This window comes from Rhea pennata, chromosome 5, assembly GCF_028389875.1.
Source record: "Rhea pennata isolate bPtePen1 chromosome 5, bPtePen1.pri, whole genome shotgun sequence".
Classification (NCBI taxonomy): domain Eukaryota; kingdom Metazoa; phylum Chordata; class Aves; order Rheiformes; family Rheidae; genus Rhea; species Rhea pennata.
Window position 1 is genome coordinate 16498801 of NC_084667.1, and position 17254 is coordinate 16516054.

General features: G+C 43.9%; 1 protein-coding gene across 3 annotated transcripts in view; it reads right to left on the reverse strand.

The window, feature by feature from the left end:
• The window catches only part of TYRO3 (TYRO3 protein tyrosine kinase), a 41863-nt gene that overhangs the window by 21925 nt on the left and 2684 nt on the right, over nucleotides 1-17254 (reverse strand). The window contains exons 2-7 of one of the 3 annotated variants that reach the window (XM_062576824.1): nucleotides 16306-16489; nucleotides 13924-14024; nucleotides 9721-9891; nucleotides 6521-6607; nucleotides 3231-3346; nucleotides 107-284 (exon numbers count right to left, since the gene is read on the reverse strand). In XM_062576824.1, coding sequence (XP_062432808.1) covers nucleotides 107-284; nucleotides 3231-3346; nucleotides 6521-6607; nucleotides 9721-9891; nucleotides 13924-14024; nucleotides 16306-16489 — 837 coding nt within the window. Of the gene's footprint in view, nucleotides 1-106; nucleotides 285-3230; nucleotides 3347-6520; nucleotides 6608-9720; nucleotides 9892-13923; nucleotides 14025-16305; nucleotides 16490-17254 lie in introns of those variants that run through there. The other 2 variants (XM_062576825.1, XM_062576826.1) reach the window with 2 other exon arrangements.

Consider the following 17254-nt stretch of genomic DNA (forward strand, 5'->3'; position numbering starts at 1 on the left):
CAAATGCAACAGGACTTGCTTTTGTGAATTAGTAAGTTTATGAAGTTTATCATCGGTTCTTTGTCAGCTTTAGAACCGCTTTCCTGCTCGTCTGCTATGTGCTTACCAAGCTCCAGAGTCTGAAAGTACACACGGTCTGTGAAAGGGGAGCTGCCCATCTCATTGCTGCAGCACACGCGGACACTGTAGTTGGTGGAATGCTTCAGGCCTTGCATGCCATAGGCAAAGGGGGGCACTGGGGCAACCTCTGTGGAGACCTCTTGGCCTTCTGGTGACTCTGCCACCTGGGCCAAGACAAAAGGGAGCAGGCCATTATGATTAGCCATATGAATAACAGCTCCATAACTCTTTCACAGTTAGCTCAGGAAGACCAGGAAACAGATATGGGTCCAGTGGTGGTTAAGATGCTAGAAAGGGAGTTGTCAAACTAAGAATCACAAGCCATGCCTCTATTTTGTTTAAGTGACATCTCTCTTCTACCTTTGGCAGTATAGTGATTTTCTATCATCTGAAAGTGTGGTTCCATATTTTAAAACATTTCCTTACATACGTTGCCAATTCTACATTAATATTTCCTTCAGAGTATTTTGTGATCTGAGTGCTGGCTGTTTGTTTCTGAGGCTTATCCAAGCTTTGGCATTGAAAACTGTTACATCAACCTCCCTGTAGCCTATTGTCAACTTTTTCTGAACTCTTTTTTTCAGATGTTTGTATATTTGTACAGTCTTGCAGTAGATTACAGACACAGCAGATACAGGTAGTTTGGTTCACCCAAACTGTTTCAAATTAAAATGAAACTTGTTATACTCCTGCAGCTCCTCTTCTCTTTTTTAAATTTGAACTTTTAAGTGATATGAACATTAAGTTAAATCTGATCTTACTATATACTTTTAATGCACAGACAGGTTCACTGTTCCACCTCCTTTTATACTGACAATAGCAATAGTGTCCTCATAGCTGCCAGGCTCAGTCCTTCTCTCTTCTCAAGTGCAAGAGAAAAAGCAGAGTAAAGGCAAAGTATACTGACAAAAGTGAAACAATCCCATGGACTTTCTATTCTCTAAGACTACCGCAGTCTTTCTTCCTACCATTCTTCTGCTCTTTCTCACACACACTTTGGCCTACTGATTAATTCAGCTAATAAAAAGGAAGATCTCAAGTTTCCTAATGGAAGGACATACTGCTCTCATTGTCAGTGTCATTCAAAGCAGAAAAAGAGCAATCAGAGTTCAGTATACAACTCCATCACCTTGATAATGCATTTCTGTCACGAGTCTTGCATCTTCCCCCTTTTATTCCCTGGAATACATTTTGGGCGAAAGGTGAGTAAATACTGCGACTTCCTGTCCTGTCCCCCTCATAGCTAATCTGCCTATCTGAACATGTGCTGCGCTGGGGCACGGCTGCAATTGCTGAGTGCCAGGGAACTAGAGCCAAGCCTCACCCCCATCCCCTTGGCTTTCTGCAGGCTCCTGGCAGAAGTACAATCGCTCTCTCACTGGGAGCCAGAAGTATGCGCATTTTCACATGGAAATGTGGGTCAATAGCTCTCACAGAACCAGAGCCATGGGAGAGACAGTGAAGATGAACCATGGCATTTAAGCTGCCAGAGACCACTACAGGAAACACAGCTTTCTGTCAGTGGAGGATTAGTGCCAATTTACCTGCTCCCAGATCCAAACACAAGCACTTCATCCTCCCCAAATGGAACAGAAGAGCCTGTGAGGCTTGGAAAGCAGGGAGAGACTGCTGAGCGGGCAGAATTTGAGCTGCTTGGATTCAGCCTCTTTTGCAGAGGTGCAGCCTCACCCCCCCCCCCCCCCACCAAAAAAAAAAAAAAAAAAAAAAAAGGATGAGGAGGAGCCCAAAACACAGGGGGGATAAGCACTGCTGAAGCTAAAGAGCATGACCACCAGGGAGAATAGGCTGTTCCAACTAGAGCTAACTCAGTATTGTAAAACAGAGGAAGAAAACCATTTTGAACAGCAAATGAACAGAAGCAGCAACAAAAAACAGAGACTGGAGCCAGCTACATTCAGAGCTACATTCAGGCATTCTTTCTGTCAGTTAGTTAAATCAAGATGATAGTTTCTTTAATTTACAAAAGGGAACAAACATCAGAGCATGAAATCTGGTTTCCTCTCCACCTCCCCAAACAAGAGAGGAGAACAAGCAAATTAGCCTGGCTGTCTCCAGTATATTTTGTGCTTATAATCCTTCCTCATCTACATTGTTGGCAACACCCCACAGAAATTCCACTCCAGCTCACATTAGTGCTGTAATCGGGTGGGGAAAGCAAAGGGGCCCACTGTTTGCACCTGACAGATAAACCCATGGGGAATGTGCCCGGCTCTCCTTGCTCCACTTGCTTCAGAAGTCACCATTTCTTTTTGTCACTGAGGTTTGAGCTGTTTGATCCGATTTTACAGTTAAGTGTGTAATGTGAGAAATAAACTTTGCCTGAAGTTGGACACATATCATTGTTTCTAGGAACTTAAATTTAAGTGTTGCATTTTTAAAGAGATGCTGAGCACTCAGCACCAGTTGGAGCTAAAGGACATCCTTGATTTTTTTGGACAGAATTGGTCTTGGGTAATGTAAAACTCAATCAAGATTTAGAGGCAGGGCTCCAAAACAGGCAAATAGGCTTGACTTTGTCTCCAAAGAGCCCAACTCATCTCATCATCCCCACCTTTCCTGTATCATGCCCTCTGCTCTCAAGGCCCTCATCCCCTGTGCTCGTTAACATAGTTGGATCCCAGCATTTCCTCTGGCATTGAAAAGCACGGGGCTGAGATGGCACAAGAGTCGCAGGTGACCGCACTGCACTAGAACAAGTTACCATGGGCCAGTTGCTCCAAGCCAACAGATTGTGTGATCACCCTGCAGCCACATAAAATCACTTCCCATAGGGTGACACGTGCTTCATATGTGCTGCCACGTGAGACTCCGCATAGGAGCGGCTGCCATGGAGCAAGTGATGTGATAACTTCCTGGGAGGGAGGATCAGGCCAGTCTCAAACGCGTCATGCTCAAAGCTGGCTCTGCTGCTTGGCACCTGCACATGTCCAAGTTGCATCCTATTAAGTTTTCATGTTTTAAAAATTGTGGAATGCAAATTTGAATGCTGTTACAGAGTGGGTAAGAGAATGACAGAGGGCTCAAGAAGTCAAGTGGTCAGGGGAGTCCTATTCTCCCTGAAGGGCAGGGGCAATGTAGAGGGCTCATACCTGAAGAGTGCAGGAGTGGAGGGGAGAGCGGCCATCGAATCCTGGCACCCACGCTATGCTGGCATTGCTGCTGGTGACTTGGCTTACAGTTACGTTGAGAGGCGGAAGAGGCATGGCTATAAAGGAAGCAAAGAAGCTTTTCAGCATATACAGAAGGCAGCAGGCATTCACATGGAAATGGACAGAGGCTTGAGGCTAGAAACTGAGACAGAACTGGTGCAATGTAACATCGTTAGACAGTGTCCCTGACTGTTGTGAATGAAACTATTATCATAACATTGCATCCACTCTTTAGGAGTTCAGCATACTTGCTTGTTACATACGAACAGAAGTTGATCTCTTTGATAACAAAGCTGGTATGTGATGTTTGCACCTTCACCATTCAACCCTCCTCCCTACCCCCTCCATTGCAATGCATGACTCAGCCTTGCCGCCAGGACTGTCTGTGGACCTAAATTGTGAACTAAATTAGGGCTTCAAAATCCCTCCCCTGGCTCTCAGTCAGAACAGCTCTGCCAGCACAAATTGAAGGGTGGTTTACTGTACTGACCAGAATACCTTCCAGTTGGATTTGCAGCCAACTGCTTTGGAAACTGCTTGCCTCCAGGTGTTTATTCTAAATATTTTGGGACTACTTTTTTTTTTTTTTTTTTTTGGGGGGGGGGGTTGGGGGAGGAGTGTATGTATGCATATATACATGTGTGTGTGCACGCACACATGCATATGCACACAGACACACATAGAAGGGAAGGGAGGCAGACCACCGGTCCAGGATAGCAGAGGGGCAATGAGTTCTCTGCCTTTCAATGAAAGGTCTCTGTGAATTAACATAAGACTTTTCTGGGTTTTTGCTTGTTTGCTTTTCCTCTATTTCTTTCCATTTTGATCTTGGCTATTTAGGTTGGTAAGCTCTTTGGAGGAAAAAAAAAACACAATTGTTTTTAAGCTTACTTTCACAGCTATGCTAACTTGAATATCATTGAAACATTGCCCCTAATGTAAGTCTTGTGCAAACATACTCACAGCTTCTGAGTTTAGTGACAGGTTCTCTTCAACACTAGATGGCAAACCCAAACGAGATATGGGCTGTAATGCCAGTGACAACAAATAGTCAACTGCTAACACATCTACTCTAATGTACACAGCCCCTCAAGAGGGCTAGTTTGCTAGCACCTTCCCACAATTCTGCTACATGTAGAAGGGATAGACACATCTCCTCACTGGGTGCTGGAAGAAGTTCTCAGTGTTTTTTTTCTTCTATACTATGAAACATGGGATATGACCATAAAAGACTTAGGGACACATCTGAGGGAGGGCAAAGCCAGTCCAAAACCGGCAGCTTGAGTGTTAAGATAATTTGAGTTAACTTCCTGTGTGTTTGTAGAGTGCCTGGAACAATAGGGCTTTGTACACGACTGGGGACTCGATAACAGTAATTTTCTGCTTGGAGGACACCCAGCACATTGTAGGCACTACAGAGAACAGATAATGAACAACAACAGCAGCAAATCTGAAGAAATGTTAACAGTTTAAAAGTGTCCTAGCAAAAATATTTGCTTCTGGAAACACAGAAGAAACAAATTGATTAATAAATTGTAGAAAGACTTCAGAGTCCTCATTAGCACATGAATCTGTTTAAGAGAGGACGGCCCCGATCATGCACGTCCAGACAGCTACGCCCAAGAATAATTCCACTGAAGTCCCCATATGTTTGTAGGATCAAGGACTAAATGATCATTATCTGGGCCAGCTCCTGTTTCCAGTGATGCTCTCATTGGGAGCTTTGCTTTAATTTTAACATGAGTTGTACTGGATCTCCAAGCTTCTGTTCTTTAAAAGAGCCTCCTCACTTCCCTAAGTTTATAATTACTGTTTTAAACATATTTTCGAGGTATTAGTTAGAACCTACATAAGTACAGCACAGGATGTGCTATTTAAAACCCTATTTTCTTAATCTCTAAGAGATGTCAGATACTGATGTGACATTTGGCAAATCACTTAACCTCACTCTCTTCAGCTTTAAAACTGGGGGATGATAGGTCTCAAGTGGGTTGCGTGGATTCCTTAGCTATGACTGACCTTGAAGCATTTGAAACATTTTTGGTTAAATGTAATTTCTAGGAAATACATGAGAATTCTGAGGCCTAGGTCCCATTGTCTTATTAATGGTTAAAAATCTGTGTTAACATAAAAATAAAGAAAAAAGCCTGAGAATTTAAAGCATAATAGCTTTGTGAACTAAACTCTATCCCAGAATAGAAATATCCATAAAAGATATATTCCACAATAACTAATTCCCTTGAGTAGACAAGTCCTTAAGGGGAGCTTAATCCAGCATACTGCGTTCCTGGCATGGCAGTAACCACAATGTTTGTTCTTCAGAAAAATATACCCTAGAAATGGTAGATCCACACCCGGTTTTTAAGCTATATTTTAATGCATATTAACTAATACAATTGTAAGTTCTGGTACAGATAAGAATGCTTGCTCTTTTTCAGGCTGAGCAATAAGCTACCACTTGGAACAAACGATTTTTGTGACACGTCTCTCCTAGAACTGATAAATCATGTCATGTAATGCACATTAAAGCATGCCTAAGAATTCAAACGCAGAAGCATCCCAACATGAAGAGGAGGGGCAGCACTGACTGTTTCGATTATCCCACTGTTTCAGTCACCTGGCCAAGCAGAGAAAATGCAACATTGGCGCAGGGGTTCACAGTGGCAGCTGCTCATACAAGGGCTAGGAATTATTTGTTCTCAATGAGTTTCTAAAGGGCAAAGAACAACAACAACAACAAAAAAATACATGAAAATGTGGACAGGTGGATTTTACTGGCCACCGCTAATAAACTTCCCTGTCTGTTTTCAGTATCTAATTTGATGCCAGTAGAAGCAAATAGATGTAATGGCCTTCTTAGCTCTAACAAGACTCATCTATCTCCAAGAAGGAAAGATTTCCCCAGCCACTGTTTAGATCATAACCAGCTACATCTCTCTGTTATGAACAATTTCACTGCTCTGACTCTTTCCTTTTCAAGGAAAATCTGTTATTTGACATCATGTTTCCGTTCCTGAATCAGATGTGTTTTATTTTCAACAGCCAATTTCACCACAGGGATACAGCCCTGCATAGCAAGCAGGCAGCAGCCATTGGAGTACGATGCATTATTTTGGCTGAACTGGGGCTATTCGCAGGCAGCTTTTAGACAGCCCCTGCATTAAAGAGCCTTCCTTTCCCTCCCCACAGGGCCAATCCCTCCTCCCTTGCCCATGCTCTTGCACTCTCACCTTTAATTTGAACAGTGGCTGTCCGAGATGAAGATAATCCCTTTACGTTGTGAGCTTCGCAGGAGAAAACTGTGCTTTGATTAATACCTGGAGATTAGCCAAGAAAAGGAAAAGAAACACAAAAAGCCATGTAATCCAGCTTCAAGCCTTCAGCTGAGTTTCAATTATGTATGACACCCAGCTCACGCCATACAGGCAATCGGAGGGCTGAGCATGGTGTCAACCAAAGGCATGTGGATTTGAATGTAATTTATGTGCCAAACACATTTTTAAAGGAGAGAATATGCTGGTATAGGAGAACTTCCATCGGAGCTTCAGAAAGCACTAAAAGGGAAGGGTGAATCTGGCAGAAGAGTAGATCACAGTGCTTGGTTAGTGGATGTCCATTTCTCATTACTGCATGACTCAGCCTCCACCTTATTTCTTGGTGGTCATCGCACCCCATACTGCTGGGCTCCCTTAGCACAAGGGATGTGTTGCACCACATATTTATACAGTGCTTGTATATATAAATGGGGTCTATACAGCCCAGGCATCCACCCACCCCCTGAGCATCACCACAACCTAAGCAATAACCATCTAACCGGGCTATGAACCCAGGCAAGGTTCCAAGTAGAGGCTGCACATTTGAAGGTAATGCCCACATGTCCCTTGCCTTGCATCTGATTTTTGAAAACACAAAATGGAAAAAATGCTACTGCATCAGCCAGAAGGCACCTTCTAGGTATTATACAACACAAGAGAGGGTTATGTTTCCTATCTCTAGTGAGCATCTGCCATCTCAGAGCCTGACCATTGCATTATAGTAATGTCTGGTTGTTCCAAGACGTAAATTGGTATTGGTAATTATTCAGAATAGAGATGCATTTGCAAAGCTGCCTAAAGAAGCATGTCCAGCATCTGTCTTCACTCTACTTGGTCCTCAGTTGCTTTATGGAGCTCTATCAGAGAAAAAAATGACAGGAAACACTAGCTGGGCATGCAGTTTAGGAGAGAAAAGCTTTCTCAAAGCTGGATGAAGGAGGCTGCACAGTGTCCATCTTTGCCATTTGATTCCTCTTCCAAGGACCTAAGACTGACAGCATTGCAAAGGAAAAGGTGTAGTGAAGAGAAGAGGACCTGCTAAAAAGCAAAAGCGAAACATTTTAGCTTCTTCTACTCGCCCCAGTGAACCAGAAGCAACAGGACAGCCAGCTGAAGGCAAGACAGCAGAGCTGAGGAGCACCTGACATGCTAGGTACTTCCCAAATACAATCCTGCCCTGAAAAAGATGCAAAACACACTATATACCAAGATCCCCTTGCTCTCCAGCACTGTCTGTAAACACTGCTTTCCAAACACAACACTCCTTTTACCAAACTGCTTGCTGAACCTTTCAAATGTTTGCTTACTAACCAGCACTTCATCACTATTTTCTTCAAGATTTGATAGTTTCTTTTGTCAGTAATGCCTGTTTTCTTACCAACAGGCTTTTTTGACATGCTTTGGCAATCCGACCACAGTTTGTGCCTCACCACATGTTCTATGTTGCAAAGACAAGATCCACCCAGAGGAAACCCCAAAAACACTACAGAGATAATTTTCTAAACATTTCAGAAAGGAGTTTCAAGTCAAGAAGATTATGAACTTTGTAATCTTCCTCCTTGTTAAAAAAAAAAAAAAAAGACACAAAATGCAAGCACCTCAGTGCATTACAGCTGTACATTGTTTTGCATAATAGAGGTTAGGTATCTCAGATCCATCAGCACCTAACTTCCTACCCCCTGAGGCTGGGTTTTAAAAACAAACAAACAAACAAAAAAAAAAACACACAAAAAAAAGTATGGATTCCCCTGCAGCCAAGAAATATCTACCTACATGTTTGGAGTGGCAGAGAAAAGGGCAAAGAAAGCTGCTGGTGAAAAATATCTAATAGCAATTCACTTTAAGAGTCTTTGTCAGATCCCTGTATCACTGTCCCACAATAACGAAAGTTATGTGAAGCACCATGGGATGAGTTCAGTGGAGCAAGGGCGACTTTTCTTTATTGTCTTTCCCCTCTTGATTATCAGTCTTCCCCATTTTCATTTTAACTGGCAGATTATGTCATAAGGGAGCAATTTTCACTTCCAACTTGGAACACCATAGAGCAGCAACACAAGAGAGGGAGCAGATGATAAAACTATTGCAAATCACAAACCAAGTTTTGATTTACATATAAATTAGGTTCTAAGGGAAGGCTTAATGGGATCAGATGGCTCAAGGGATGGATGAAGATGTACAGAAACAAACTCCCCCTGGGTCTAAGTGCATTAACACTGATGAAGAGGCCATAGAGATGAATCTGAGTCATAAAACCTTTTCTTTCTAAATTGCTAGTTCAACTTTGGCTTGGGACTGCTGAGAATAATAAAACAGCAGCAGACAGAAGCAGCATTATGTAGCTGTTGGACAATGAACTAAAATTAAGTTACCTTTAGGAGGTAACTACAAGAATAGAGGCAATCAGGTCCTGGTAGGTATGCATCTCCCTTCTGAGAGCAGCCTTGAAGAGAGGCACAATGATGTGCTCCTGAGTTCTTCAGCAGACACTGTCACGGAGGGCAGTCTTACCACTATCCACCTAACACCCACTCTGGAGCAAATTCTGGTCTCTGATGCTGAAGTGGGCTGGTTGATAGCCTCAATACAACTGTCAAGCAATTACATGAGGCAGTCAGGTTTAATAAGAGCATCCAGCAAGCCTGCAAGAACAGAGGAAAGAGGGGAAAGTAGCATGTGTCATGGCTGTGCATGGAAGGAAGAAGTGGCATTTGTTACAAGTGCAGACTTTGAGATTCCTAAGCCAAATGTCACCAGCAGAATCATTTAAGAAAATAAAAACACCCTCCATGAGGTGGAGCAACAAAAGACAAAGCAACCATGCATCACCTCTTCAGCAGCAGCTTTACTACAGTGCCAGCCCCACCCAGGCTCTGAAGAGCTTGTGCTCTTGCAGGCCAGAGCAAAACACACTGGGAAATGATCACTCCTCGAGGTGACCTGGTTTTGTATGTGATTATAATCTCTCAGCTGTCAGTGTAAAGCTAAAGACCATTCTCACACCACGTTGCCACCCAGTGTCCCTGCACATGTACTGAAACAAGACTCCCTCTCCTCCTTTTCCTCTCTCCACACTCCTGATACTCTAAGTGAATCTCCTGCATTGGCAGCAGCCTTACCTGACACATTTAGGATGGAGGGAGAGATGTCTGGAAGCCCCACTCTAGAGTCTCCCATCCACCAGACAATTGTCACTGGCTCAGGGGGACCAACAGCAGCACAGGCCATATGAAATGGGGCATTAGGGGACACGGACACATCCTCAGGCTCCACAGTAAAGTAAGGCACACCTAAAAAAGCAACAGACAAGTGATAATAACTGGAAAGGTTCCTTCTGTCTCTTGCTTATTTCTTCTAAAAAGAGTGCCCAACACTGGACACCCATCTGCCCCTATGCCTAATCTGATCCTCCTCAAGCCCTTCTCAAAAATACAGGGTCAGATATACCACATCACCTCAGGACATGAACTACCACTACCACTGAAAGTCAGCAAGAGAAAAGCTCCCCCTTTCCAAAATGCCTTTGAAAAAAAAACTCACTTTGAATGAGTGTCCTTCAAAACTCCCCTGTAAAGTAGCTTTTAATGGCAGTATTGGCTCAGTTTTCAGTTGGAGAAACTGGGGTTTAAAAAGGCAACAGACAAGAATCCTAGCAGTGTCTGTCACCATTTTAATACCTAATCTAGGTCCAGATATTTCTTGCCATGCATTAAAAGTTGAATCTTCTAAACATGTTGAACTAGCAGCTGTAACAAACTCATGAAGGAGGAAAGAATTCCCCTGGTGAGAGACAGGCATCATTTACAGTAGTCTCTCCACAGCTTAATTGAATAGAGTGGCCTTCCAGCATGCTCCAAACACCGAGAGAGGCAGGTTGCCTTGGAATTAGGGATAATGTGTTACAGAGCTGAGGGCTATTCATGGACATCGCTCTCTTGATACGTATCTGTTCACTGCAGTGGAAAGATTCCCATTTGGTACAACATGCCTCAGATCAGAGCCATCCAGAGCAAAAACGCAGCTGCAGCAGCACTGCCTCAGGTCACTTCTAAACCAGTAATAGCTGAGTATAACTCAACACAGCAAATGATGTGGTTCCTCTCACAGGCAATGTCAAACTCCTTGCGGTTTTACTGCTCCAAAGCAGCAACACAATATTCACAAGGCACTAGAGTGGGTGCTCACCCTGCAGAGTGGCAGACATGCATTTTGGTGGCCCAAGGAAGAGCTGAAGGCCCAGAGCAATGCTGAGTCCCATTTATACTCAAAACTTTCAGTTTTGAGCTACTGACTGTGTCTGCACCAAAATGAAAGATTAAGTATTCTCAGCTGGGGAAAGTGTACTGATAAAGTACCTCAGAGAAACAGAGGAACCAACGATACTGTGCATTTGGATGCTTAATTTACACTATCTGTCCTTGGCCACAAAGGCAACAGGCTCAAATAACTCCCATCACTATGGCAGATCCTGAGCACCTCTGAAAGCAAGTGATTAATTTAAGTGTCTAAATACATATTTAGAAGCCTAATGCTTGACATTTCTCCTACACCCCAAATGAAAGCAATGTCTTCAGTCTTCTGCTGACCCTTCAGTCACTGTTTGTATCATCTAGGTGACAGTTTCTTTGGATTTTCCTCACCCTTTTACACATTCCTCTTTAGAGTGGCAGGTAAACAAACAAACTAAAATAGGCCTAAAAATAGGTCACAATATTTTTGATTAGAAAAGGAATGATGCCTATTTGTACAAAGGTTCACGCTCAGGACAGATATACCCATCATCATGATTTACTGCTTTTTTTTTTGCTTACTTTTTATTGTTATCATATATAAACAATAAAAGTGAATGAACTTTCAGATACCATTTATGACACTTCCACCCACTTTGCCCTCCTTCTCAGAAGAGGAAATGTCACTATCTCTTCTACCCATGGGCAGGGACAGCAGGATTCCTGCCTGCTCTCCCTTTGAGCAACCCTTCAGGAGAATGCTGCCCCATTCAGCAGGTTTTCCCACTTCTAGAGCAACTGTGCAGATCACACAAGGCCACAGGTAGGACACTAACTCTCACGGCACAGGGAGCACAGTTGACCCATGCAGCTCAGGCACATGCACTGCTCCAAGGCAATGATGTCTGGGTGCTGCACCATCAGTGACACACTTATCCACCCAGTTCCTGGTACGAGAGGGAGTAATAGGCACCCCATTTCACAGCTGCACAGTAGATGCACAGAGCAGTCAACTGCCAGAAATAAATCTGTGTAGTCCCTCTTCCAACTTATTATCTGCCTTACTGGGCCAACTTTCTTCTACATTTCAGTGTTCAGACAGCATTAATTCAAGGGGACATGTCCACACAGGACTGGCTGTGGCAACAGCTGTGTAACCACCACATGGGCTAGCAGTCACAGGGGAAGAGCCACATAGTGAGAGGTGTAATTTCAAAAGGACAGTTCCAGAAGAAACACTATCTTAGTTTTTAAGATGGTCACACTCAGCAGTATGCCTCTTAGATTACTTCTTCAGGTATCAAATGCTATCATGTTTTCCATAAGGCCAGAATCTAGTTTCTAAACTGGAACTGGTTTCAAAGTCACTGTGTTTTTGTAAGTTCTGAGAAGAGTTTCATTAGATCAAGCACTTTAGTTGTTTGTAAAACACAAACTCCATCAGTACAAATTCTGCCTGATAAAGACTACCTAACTCAAGCAACAGATATTGGATAGCATAGAAATCCATTCTAGCTTGCTTTTAATTAGATCATGAATAGCCTACATTTGTATTGTATTTCATACTGAAAGGCATCAAAATCTACTGAAGACTGCATACATGACTGGAATAAAAATCCTCTCTCAGCCAAAAACAGAGGATATAACAATTGTTACTAATAAGGCAAACTGCTTCTAGACAAATCCGGTAGGCCCAAGCAAGAAACAAGTGTGGAGATAACAGTGACTGTGGGACTGATATGCTTTTGCATTCCTTAGCATTTTCTTATGCTAACAGCCAATATATTTTTATTCACCCCCTTATCACTACTTGTTAATTTTTTTCCATTAACTCCTATTTCACATGATTATGTGCTCAGTTCAAGTTTAACTAGCTTCTATCATACTTGCTGTTCTTATAAAAATGACTAGTTGCATGTTGCAGGTCATGCTTCTTCTGCGAGCTTTGGCCTTCATTCTCAACACTCCCTCTTATCTGGCTGCAGCTGTTTTTTATGACTGATATTTTTTGCCTGTAATATCGAGAAGGGCTCCTTTGTTTTTTCAGATTCCTTAGTACACTGAACTAAACAATTACTCTTCCAGCACCCACCACGCAAATGCAGCCACCTCTGAAGTGGACCACAGTAACTGGAATAGAAATAGCAATACTGCACAACTGCACCTGAAATCTTAGATGGACAAAACCTTGGAATTCAGGAGAACAGCAGGTAAGCATTGGAGTTCCCATGAAAACTACTATGGATGTTTCCATGGCTCCGAGCAGCTGAGACTTTTGCTGTAAAACTCCATCCACCCTATCCCTTGCCACACAATCCCACCCTCCCCTTTAGGGGCACTGATTCAGCTCCAGCCCAAAGAGACAAATGTTATCAAGTATATCCAAAACGTCAGTTCTTGCTCCAAATATTCTGTTCCTATCAACTTCCTCACCAAATATTAAACCATCCTCCTGCTACTAGCTTCTGAGAGCCTAATAGGATCATGATTCAAGGGAAATGAAATAAGGCAATACGAAGCCACCAATCTACTTCGCCTTGGGAAATTTTTGGGCAACTGTATGTTATTCTTTATCAGACAGGACTGTTTGGGCAAAATGGGACCACATGGAATATTCCTGACTATGAAGTGCTTCCCCTGAAACTCCCAAGAATAGAGTTAAAACTGGAGCTTGTCCTCAAAGACCCACTTGGCTGATGCACAGAACCAGCCTGTGACTCTGGCTCAACACCCTTCTCAAAGCAGATCATCCCCATAAGTCCCTTCAAACCTAAATTATTCTATGATTCTATGAATTATTTGGAGACCAAAACAACAATGGATTGAGGGGCTGGGAGTATGTGAAAGGATCATCCATTTACTACCTAATATACAGAAACAAAACCAGAGAGCTAATAAACTGACAGCTCCTCTCCTTGATGCTACTCTCCCTTCATTTCCTACTCCTGCTCTGTAGCTGTCTCCCTGCAGTATCAGTAATGGTTCATAGCTACGAAGCCTGTCGCCAGCGCAATCTGTTCTCACCACTTCGCTTCCATCTAGACTATATTGGTGGGTCAGCCCTGAAAGGAAACCAGCACTACTCCTCCTTACCTTCTACTATGAGCCACACTTGCTGTGATTCTTCCTTCTTCCCCCCGTTCTCAACCTGGCACCAGTACTTCCCAGAATCTGTCCGCTCGACGGATTTCAAGCTGAAAAAGGTCAAAAGCCATATCGATATTTTACGTGGAAAAGCACGTTTTTGCCCCAAAGGGCCCTCCAAGTGTTTTTGGCAAACCAGATGCACAGACAACACCCACTGAAACACAGCCACCTCTGGGGAGGAGGGCAACAGCCAACCAGCGCAAAGCATGCGGCAAAACAGTGGAGCAAGGAGGCTCCTCTCTGGAGTGAATGGACGTAATCCTTAGCAGAGCAGACAGGCCTTCCTCAGAAATATCCACGCAGACAACCCGTAATTCGTGTCCTCTAAAAACAGGAAGCAGTTACTCATCTCCTGGATTTGGAACTGTGATTCTAGCTAGTCTTCAAGAGTAACAGCTTGGCCTACGACATCTGAGCTAGTAGGAAACTCAAAATCACAAACCTCCAACAAGTTTTGCTTCAGTTAGGGGCTCGGACTGGTAGCAGCCTCACACTGGAATAAATAGGTCAGAAGCAGCTCCCCTCACTCCAACTGCACTCAGTATTACCCTCCTTAGAGCACTTAACATGGCAAAATTCGTTGGGTCTGACTCTCAATTCATGATTTCAAAGGAGTTCTGCTGGCCTATTCCAGCACAGGACCTCACCCCACAAACTTTTCTGTGTCCTCCCTTACTCAGCAACAACTCCTCTTCCAAGAAGATGCTGCTAAGCAAGTAAAGGCAGTCATGGGGACTGACTAGTATTCCAGCTGTAGACTTCCCATTCAGGGGAGAAATTCTGTTCATTGTTCCACGACTAAATCCGCAGTAGCTCCATTGCCTTTAACATTAGGCTAGCCTTACGTGCAGCTGAATGAAGGCAGAATTCGGTCCCAGAGCTGCAAGGTCTCAGCTACAAACGGCACCAGTGGGACTCCAAGCGCCTGTTGATGTACATATGCTGATTGCCCCCCCCCCCAACCTTGGGATGTGTAGCCATGCGTCTCCTGCCATGCAGGGATCCTGAGCAGATCTGATGCCCATTTTTCTAATGCTAGCAGTCTGTCTGGGGGAAGGAGGAGAATGTCTCAGGATAGAAGACAGAAAAGGGAGTGCCTGCTGAAATGCACAAAATGGTCCCACTACAGCCTGATTTTCAGAGCTGTACCTTCAGATGGCATCAGCTGTCCTGCCCATCCAGCCGCATGTTCTGAAACACAGTGATCGTAGGAGAAAGTCACACAGTGGATGATAGAAATGATCACTTTACGAGGGAAAGGGAAAAAGGTGAAAAATACGGACACATCTAGACTGGGCACCCCATCTCAGCCCTGGTGCTGTAGAAAATTCTCAACATAGGAAAACGAGATGTGAGAAAGGAGATCAGACTGGGAGACTCCAAGGGGCAATGAGATTTAACTAGTAGAACAGAGGGGAGGTAAATGGCACAGTTTCAAGATGAACTGTTTCCACAACAATGTTACAAGACAGGAAAAGTCTGTGCCTAGTAAAATTATCAGTGTTTATTGGAGACCAGCTTTATCATGGAGACTTTTGGTTCCTGGAATCAGGGACTCCAAGCTATGCTAATCCACAAGGCCTAAGAGGGGATGAAGCCTGAGCTCACAAATGAGCCCTCACACTGATGGCATACTTGCTTGTAGAAGCTTTCTTTATGTATAGAAAGGGCCAGAGAAGAACCTGGGGTCTTGTTTAACTCGGTATCTTCACAACTAACTGACATCCACTTCTGCTGAAATAAAGGCATAGAGAGACGCTTTGCAGAAGCGAGTTTTTGAGCTTCTGAGTAGGGCAGGCCTGATACTTTGAGGAGCATATATGCAGGGAAGCTTCACAAAAATGAGGATTGGTTTAGGTGATAAACACTCCTCCCCAAGAAAGAAAGGGGATGTAGTCTTGGGAGTCGCATTTCAATTAACAAGTCTCACTCTTCAGTCAGACTGAGAGCGCAAGAGAGGGAGAGTAAGAGAATTGAATGAGAGAGAAAACCTATTTAAGTCAGAACTTAGTCTTCCTGCTGCACAGCAGAACAAGATGAACAAACAAGGCAAGAACATCCTTTCACCTTGAAGTCATGTCTCAAGCATCATGAGCATTAGCAAAGCATCTGTCACCGCAGTAGTCAGGAAATCAGTAAAGTTCTAGTGCATAAAATCTCAGCCCACAGTGGCTTCAGTTCTGCTCTCAGTTATGTCCTTGCAGCACTCTGAACTGCAGACCCTAAGGACTCTGCCCTGCTGAGGTCAAAGCACTTGCATAGATATAGCCGACAGCAGAACACTGTGCAAGTTTCCGTGATATTCCTCCTTCTCTGCATCTGCTGTACCTGAGGAAGCCGATCCAGTGCTCTTCATCTACTGGAATGTACACCTGGTCTACGCTTTGCACCACTGCTCCGTCCTTGATCCACAACATCTCGGGATCTTCCATTCCCTCGAGGCTGCAATTTAGTTTCACGGGTTGACCCTGGGACACCTTTAATTTGATTGGAGGTCCTGTAAATTTCATACCTAAAAAAAAGAAACACTACTCCGCCCCGCCCCCAGAAGAAGGGGGGTTGGAGTACAGCAAATTACTCTAGGTTGGTGGTTTGGAATCACATACCCTACCAGCAAACACTGCACAGGGGTCTGCTAGTCTCATCACTGCTCTACTGTGTTGATATGCAATAACCAAAGGCAAGCATTGAAATTGCAACTGCCAGAGAAAGGTGACAGCTCAGCCCATACCTGGGGCTTTTTCAGCTCAGTGCTCACTCACACAGCAGCTGGGTGAGCTTCCACAGAGAAGCGCCTAGGCAGAGCCAGACAGAAATGCTGGGAGCTTCGCTGTGCCAGCAATCCAGCAGCACTAACTGGGTCCTCTCAGTACAGTACCATACCTCCCTCTCCTCCTCCGGCTTGAATTTCATCTAGGGTGTTCCCGCGCTGCTAAGAAATCAACCTACTTGCTCTGTTGTGTGCATTTGTAAAGAGCTGGGATACAAGAAAGAATCAATTATGCCATGTTATTCAGCATACCCTGTTCCTCTGCATTACAGAAAGCTGCTCTGCAATTTACTAAACCCACAAAAGCAAAGCGTATTTTCCAGTACACCTCGCAGAGGAGCAAAGCTGTTTACAGAACACATTGCTGTTGCCTGATGTGGGTGTAGGCTTGAACAAGCCTCCCTGACCCTTCAGTCCAGTCAGAGGGTTCAGAGTTACGTAGTTGTGACTGAAACAGCAGGGCTGGAGTCCGTGGAGCTGCTCAGATTTCCATTGACACAGAAGCGA